At 37.3% G+C, this 8,335-nt stretch overlaps 1 protein-coding gene across 1 annotated transcript in view; it reads left to right on the top strand.

Annotated features, from left to right (window-relative positions):
- Window positions 1-8,335, top strand: part of LOC107669014 (ras-related protein Rap-1A-like) — a 25,499-nt gene that overhangs the window by 11,960 nt on the left and 5,204 nt on the right. Inside the window, exons 3-5 of the mRNA XM_016461103.1 lie at window positions 1,145-1,213; window positions 1,311-1,367; window positions 3,568-3,708. Coding sequence (XP_016316589.1) covers window positions 1,145-1,213; window positions 1,311-1,367; window positions 3,568-3,708 — 267 coding nt within the window. The remainder of the gene's footprint in view (window positions 1-1,144; window positions 1,214-1,310; window positions 1,368-3,567; window positions 3,709-8,335) is intronic.

Here is an 8,335-nt window from a genome sequence, read left to right as displayed (position 1 = left end):
CATTTCCGTCACACGCTTGAGGCATTCGGCCAATCACAACGCACTGGATAGCTGGCCAATCGGAGCACACTTCGCTTTTCAGACCGATGAGCTTTGTTAAAATCGACACGTTTCAGAAAGGCGGGGCATAGAGGAGAAACAATAATGTACAGTATGTGGAAAATAATGTGTTTTTTGAACCTTAAACCGCATAAACACATTTCATTATACCAAATACACAAAATAATGTTCTTTTTAGCAACATCATATGACCCCTTTAAGGATTTAGAGAGAATCTGTAAAGAGGAGTGGATCAAAATCCCTACTGAGATGTGTGCAAACCTGGTGACTAACTACAAAAAACGTCTTGCGTCTGTGCTTGCCAACAAGGGGTTCTGCACCAAGTACTAAGTCATGTTTTGCTTGGGGATCAAATACTTATTTCGCTCACTGAAATGCAAATCAATTTCTAACCTTTATATAATTTTTGGTTAGTATTCTGTCTCTATACGTTAAAATAAACCTACCATAAAAATACAGACCCTTCATTTCTTTGTAAGTGGGCAAACTTACAAAATCAGCAGGGGATCAAATAAATATTTCCCCCACTGTAATATGTAAATGCTTTTTTTAGTATACTTAACACAAAATAAATGTATTTCAAATGCATTTAAGTATATTTATTTTTCACTAGTGATGTCATTTTGCTCACAAGGCTGTTTTTTTAATCTTAATTATATGATGTCATTAAGTTGCTGTCTTGAAGCCAGCCAATCACTGCACTGCTTCTCATGGTTTTGAGTATCGATAACCCCTTTCCAGTGAACATTAACAACACAAAGTAATCTCGGACAACTTAATCTAATCCGCTAACTTGTTTGAAGAACAAAATTAGCCAGTGATCAGTTATCAGGATTAAAAGATTTGGCATCTGTCAAATCATCTCCGATGTACGAAGAATGGACCTAAGGACATACAGATCTTCTATCGGTCAAACATCTTCATGTGAAATAAATTTGCAGATCAAAGTTAGTCAAAATTTGGAATGCAGAGAAATTAAGAACTTTTTCATATAAACTTGTGTTTTGGTCTCTTGACATTGACTTATGTACAGCTTTCTATAAAACATTCTCTGACTCTAATTTAATATCTGTGTCTCTTGCAGACAGTCCAGTTTGTTCAGGGAATTTTTGTGGAGAAATATGACCCCACAATAGAAGACTCCTATAGGAAGGTAGCAATTCTATGCTCAGTAGCCTTTCCTGTGTTTTGTTCAATACCCCAGTGAACAATGGATGCTTATTTCTGTTTCATCTCTTCTCCTCATGCAGCAAGTGGAAGTGGATGGCCAGCAGTGCATGTTGGAGATCCTGGACACAGCAGGAACAGTAAGTCCTTTTGGTCTCCCTGTTTCCACACTTCAGCCAGCAAGTACTGGCAACATACTGTAACCACATTAGTGGAGAAAAAAAGATCTCACAGCTCTGTACCCGATTTTGGATAGACACAAATCACTTCTTATCCAAACCTGACGTGCAAAAATAAATTTTTAAAAAAGAAAAACCTGACCCAAGACAGACCAATCAAATTAGACCTGACCCAAGTCTGACCTGACCCGATGGAAATTTTGTAAAAATCGACTGGACCCGAATGCAAAAGTTGGCGATGTTTGCACAGCTTGCAGCCCTGCATGTCAGTGGTGAGTGGTGACAACTTGGTATGACACAAACATACCTTATTTGTCGAATAAATTTATTCTCTGATCCTTCTTCATAACATTTATGTTAGCTATATATTTTTAACCCATGTTGCCAGATAATGTCGACTTTACTTTTTGTATGTCAAAAATGTTTTCTGTGGAATTTCACAAATTGTTTTGTTTTGAGGGAAAAAAAGAAAATACACAGTTATGCTTTAATTTTTGTTAATTTGATTTAGTTGATTAATTTTGGAATCACCAACTGCATTTAGATGAGTTATTTTTTTTATCTGGCAGAAGTTTTCTGCAAGCAATTCCAAGCAGATAAACTGCTTATGTTGCACCTCAAATGACAAGGAATTTATATTTGTTAATATTAACAAGTAAATCCCCCGCCTTCATTCTCATGAATGGCTCGGGTACATTGCAGAGTGCAGGTTATAAGGACCGCATAATGCTGCTGCTCGCAAGAATTCCGTTTGGTTTGGTAATTTACACATGGAAGCATAGACTGACTGAGAAGGATATAATCAAATTATTGATATGTATTTGTCATTAATATTAAAATTAGAGCCCGACCGATATATTGTTTTGCCGATGTTATCGGCTGATATGAGCCTGTCGCCGATATATCGGTATCGGCGAATATGCCGCTGATATCAATTTTTTTTTTTACAGAACATATAACGCAGATAAAATGTCCCTCTTTCGAATGAGACCACCCCTGCATCGATAGCCCCCGGGATCCGGGAGTTACGGGTGGTTAAATTCGTGGTCCGGCGCCGACCGATCAAGCGATCCCGGGGGGCTACCGACGCGCGGAGGGTGGCGTTCGAGAGGGCTCCTCGAGCTGAAGGGATCCCCCGAATTTGGTGGAGATCCGCCAGCGCGGTCGCGAGATAGTGACACCAGTCAACACTTTCACTTCAGTAAGGAAGGTCTCTTGTTCAGGCAGTAGCATTCAAGCGTTGTCTTATTCGACCTTAAGTGCCCTGCGAAGTGGACTTCATATGAAATTCCGGCATGATTCCAGTTCCAAGGGAACGTACACGTTACATTCAAAGCAAGGATATTCTACCATGATTCCAGTTCGAAGGGAGCTTATAAATGTTCCATTCAGAGGGCATTAAAGTGCGCGAGACGTGAATTTAAATTGTATTTATTTACAGAGGTATATTATGTCACACTTCTCTAGTAAATTTCGTCTGTGTGTGAAGACAGTAGCACAAATCCATGAATGAATGTTCCGAAGTGAAATAAACTTCAACGGAATAAAGTTGAACTATAATATACACAAAGAATATCGGCCGATATATCGATATCGGCCTTTTTTTAACCCCCTAATATTGGTATCGGTATCGGCCCCAAAAAACCCATATCGGTCGGGCTCTAATTAAAATATTGTTTAACGGTCAAAACCTAAACTTGGCATGTTTAAAAAAAAATAATTGACGTCTTCTCAGGTCCATTCGGTAAAAGAACAAACATTTAAAAGCACCCAAGACCCAAAACAACTAATATACCCGGCTCATGTCTGAAGTTTTGAATCAGAATCAGGGTTAGACTGTGTGTTTCCAGATTCAAGTGAACCCGTGAAGACCTCTAGTTCTCAGAGATTAGTCTGTAGAGGTCTTGAAAACCCATAGCATGATGTTTAATCGTGCATTAATATTTGCAGAGAAAATCCCTCAAGTAATGTAAGACATTACATTACAGCATATCGAATTTAAAAGAATATATTTTTAACAAAATCTGTCCCTTCACTGAAAGTGTTCACCCAAAACTTTGACTCTTCAAAAAGTTTTTAAGTGTCAGAGTTTACAAAGTAACACTTTTAAACACTTGTGCTTTATTTTTCATTGTGTACTTTTTCCCTCTCTCTCTTTCAGGAGCAGTTCACAGCTATGAGGGACCTGTACATGAAGAACGGTCAGGGCTTTGCTCTTGTGTACTCAATCACAGCGCAGTCCACATTCAACGACCTGCAGGACTTAAGAGAGCAGATCCTACGAGTAAAGGACACAGAGGATGTAAGTATGAGAAAACATTCATGTTGAGTGGACGTTGATGTATGGATGCATTCAAAGAGAAACACTTTAGAGACTTAGTTTAACAAATCACTGCCTTACTAAAACATGATTTTTTTTCACAGTCCACCTGGTAGTTGCTTACGCAGTTTAAAGTACCATTATTGATTTCTCTCTTTCTTTCTATGTCAGTAACATTTAGAAAATCAAAGATTTTTCTCCTTGTATACATTTTGTATTAAACAAATTAGTGTGCAATTTAGTCTTAATGACATATTACATGGAAACTGAATGTTAAAATCGTAGCAATCTATCACAAATATGCTTAACTTTATTTTGCCTGCAATATTGTGAATATTCTATGTATTTCCCAACTCTAAGCAAAGTAAGAGTACTGATTAAATGAGTCTGTTATCCCATGGGGCTATACACCATCTCTGCAAAAGCCCACCCTCAACTCCTAAGTCTTCTTGCTTGCCTCTGTTCTATGTCAGTCATGGGATGCCCTTTTTTGGACATGTGTGGAAAGAACTGTGTGTGTGTGTGTGTGTGTGTGTGTGGTGTGTGAAGCGCTGGCCCAGGGGATCACCACCATGAGCAGTTTTAGCATCCCTGGAATGTGTTTTGATTGGCCTTACACCGTGTGTGTCTTTTTCTGTCTCTCTCATCACGCTGCTTCTGCGGGTTTGACCGCACTATAAGTCCAGATCCCCAGCAAAGGTTCAGATCTATTGAGGCTGGAAGGCATGAATGGGCCACACATAAGTTGTATAAGTTTGAGGCCAGCTGTTCTCACTAAGAGTGTATGAGTGAATTCTTTGGATTCTGGTTTTTGATCTTGTGTAATAATTATAGTTAATGATTCCGTAATTACTTTTGAGGGAGCATCTATAATTAATCATAAGTAACTGAATGTTTGTTGTTAGATGCAAATGGCAAGGACAACACAATAAGTTGTCATCTTTGTTTTAACTGTTTATTTTGTGGCTCCAGTTTTGTCATATTCAGTTCAGACTGCTTATAGTTCTACCAAAACATAATTTCTTCACCGAGTGCTGTAGATTCAGTCATACATGTCGTAGTATTTTATTGATATTGATATTACACAGCGCCTGAAAATAGGCTAACTTCTGTCAACATAACCAACTAAACAAACTTAGTGCTGGTCACATTGGACGTTAGCTAGCTGGGGACTATTTTCAGGCGCTGCGTAATGTCATTGCGCCTGCTGCACCCATGGTACGGCAGCAAAGTTCCTTGATTATTACGCCGGAATGAAAGTATAGTTCCTAGCCATATTGGCCTAGAAAATCTCAACTTTTCATTTTCCGTCGGTCTTAGTACACGATGTAACTACAGAAGAGTCAAGTTTTAAATAGGAAAAATATCAAAACTCTTTGGTCATTTTTGAGCGAGATGCTAATGGTCTAATCAGATTCAATTATCTATGCTAAGCTACAGCTAAAAGTGCCAGACCCGGAGATCGGCTGAATGGATTCGAAAACGGCAAAACTCAACTGTTTAACTCTAGGGGAGTTGGAAAATTAGCCTATTTTCAAAAATAGTGGAGTGTTCCTTTAAATTCAGTTACTATTTTTTTAACTACAGTAATCAACACTTACATTTAAAAAAATGTATGCAAACATGTAAATTGTTTTTAAATTAACTTCTGAACTATACAATTTCTATTTGTCATATCTATTGTCTATATGTCTCTATAGTCATAACGTGTTTCATAGAATATTTATTTAAACATGTACATTAAATAATTAAGGCATCACTAACAGGTAAAGTAAATGTAATAAAGTATAGTCTAATTAGAAAATTTCCTCACCGTCACAACCCTTAGTGAGGGCTGAGATGTCAATTCATATTTATTTTGCGTTAAAACTAGTAATAAAGAGGAAGGGATGATTGCACTGCCGTTTGACTGAGGCGTTAGTATACGGCGAGATGTCATGCCACATCAAAGAGTGCCAAAGCAGCATTTATTGTCTGAATTTCCTGAAAAAATTGGAACGATTTGTTTGGTACACATGCATACCAAAAATTCTCGGTTCGAATATGTGTACTGTTACACCCCTAGTGTTTGGTTACAGAATGCTGCTGTCAATCCTGTAAATAACTGAACTGTGTGTGAACATAACAGTATTGGGGAGAAAAATACAGGACTGACAACCGTATTCTGCTGCTATGTGAACATAACCTCACGTTGTCTCAAACTGTGTAATGTGGCTAAGTAAATCGTTACAGATTTTTTTTTTTTTTTTGAGTGACCTATTCTTTTAAGTGTGACTGGGTTGATTTGGTATTGCTTTTATGCTATCACTCTCAGATAGTTCTGTCTTTGTCCCCAGCCTGCTTTGCTGCCATTTAGTTTAAAGCTGAAACATGGCATTTCTAGTTCTGTTTCTCTACAGAGGTTTGTGCTGAAATATCTGCCCTGACCACTACCTCTTGCTGGTTTGTTTAGATTTTAAACCTTTTCCATCTGGCCAGTCCAAACATGGCAGGCTTCTGGTGCTTGAAGAGTAGTTAGTGAGAGAAGCGCTCTGTGTGCTCTCCACTGTTCAAGGCCACAGAAGGAAATGGGAAAACTGACAGTGTCCTGCATCTTTCTAGGTGGCTTTAAATCATTGCACTCACCCACCATTTTACACACTGTAGACACATACACATTACAGCAGACTGTTGTTGTCCATGTGTACTGTCTTAGTTCAGTTTATTGGTTACTTGTTTATAATAAGCAATTTGTCTGGTAAAAGAAGAAAGTAACTTGTTTACAGCTTATAGACTACAACAGCTGACCAACTTGGTGAAAATATAGACCCTTTTTCTGTTAGTAAACATTGTGACGTTTTTCTGTGGGCAGAACTTAGGTGAAGGCAGAAAGAGTCCCCTGACCACTTCACTAATGCTAGCTATGAAGTTTGTTAGCTTGTTTTTGTTTTGTTTTTTAACAATGGTTGGAGAAAATCCGATTTTACCTGCATATGTAAAGTCACTCGCTGTCCAGGATCGCGACTGTTATTTGAAAAGGTTAACGTTAACGGACGAAACCAGATTGGCCGAACCTACGCGCTAGCTCAAAGCTCAAAGATTCACATCTACAGAGAAACCTAACATGTAAAGTTATAATAAAGAGAAACTCACCTGTGTCTGTCTAGTCATGAAAATCCATATATATTTAAATTTCAGCAGGCAACTATTTTTACAGCAGCTACATTAGAGTGAACTGGGCCAAAATTGTGATGGATATATTATTTGAAGATGTATGTGTCATGCAATGATACAAATAGTTATTTTATATATAAAGTATATACCTCCTGTAAATGATGTAAGTTTACAGTGACATTACATACCTTTACTTTACATACAGTACATTTAAATTAAGATGTGAATATTTTCTAGAAATAAAAATTCCAGAAACTAATTTTGAACTTTCTGTATTTTATTTATTTTTTTCTTACCAAGTTCTTAAAAATTCTAGCCACAATCAATCACAACAATGTATATACAATTACAGATCATTAAGCATATAAATCGTCAGTTTGTTGTTTTACACACATGCACACAGACATTATTTCATACGTGACATAGTCGTGAGATGCATAAGAAATCTTTAGACGCGTAACACAAACCATAATACATAACAACAAAAGACAATACTTTATTTAACCTTTTCTGACAAGAAGTGTGACTATCATTTCTGACTATCGTTTCGGTCCAGTCCGCTCGTTTTATAGCATTTAACCACAGCTGTCGTCGGTTTTTTTGTCTGGCGGTGGCAGCAGGTATGCTTTAAAATTTAAAATTGGAGCCTCTACTACGTCGATTCTAGGGGTGGGAATCACCAGAGGCCTCACGATACGATATTATCATGATACTTGTGTCACGATACAATATTATTGCAATTTTAAATATATTGAGATATTCTGCGATATATTGCAATTTATTACCTTTTTCCAAATTATTTTATTAAATAATATAAAGTAATTTTGTAAGACTTTTTAAATTTAACTCAATTTTAATGATACTGAATTTTAAAAAACACAAGCCAATGAAATAACCACTTTTACTGAAAGTAACACAATAAAACTGGACAGAATTTGTTATTAATATTGGTAACACTTTACAATAAGGTTCATTAGTTAACTAGTTTAGTTAATGAACTAAGAATGAACAATAGTTCTTCAGCGTAGTTAATACATTAACTAACATTAACTAATGGAACCTTATTGAAAAATGTTACCTTAATATTAAATATCAATATATTATTTTTATTCACTTCTATGTAACAGAATCAGATATTTGTTGTTGTTGTTTTTTTTGACTAATTATCCGCATAGAAATTTCCTGTCAGCGCGTTATTTGAGCGGACTTTGCTTTTCCGATGAGGATGAGCATGAGCGGTACATGAGCGGAACGCACATTCATAGATCGGTATATTGAGTGGAGCGTCAAACCACGCAGTGACGAGGAGAGTGAAACATGCGTGCTGAACACTGCCGGGCGTGACGCGGCGCGCCATATATATTATTAGGGATGCACCGATACTGGTATCGTTATCGGGCCCGATACTGGTCTCCTGTACTCGTACTCGTTAAAATGCCCCGATACCAAACGCCGA

This window comes from Sinocyclocheilus anshuiensis, unplaced genomic scaffold, assembly GCF_001515605.1.
Source record: "Sinocyclocheilus anshuiensis isolate Anshui unplaced genomic scaffold, SAMN03320099.WGS_v1.1 scaffold192, whole genome shotgun sequence".
Classification (NCBI taxonomy): domain Eukaryota; kingdom Metazoa; phylum Chordata; class Actinopteri; order Cypriniformes; family Cyprinidae; genus Sinocyclocheilus; species Sinocyclocheilus anshuiensis.
Note: the sequence above shows the minus strand (reverse complement) of the source record. Positions and strands in the feature narration are given on the sequence as shown.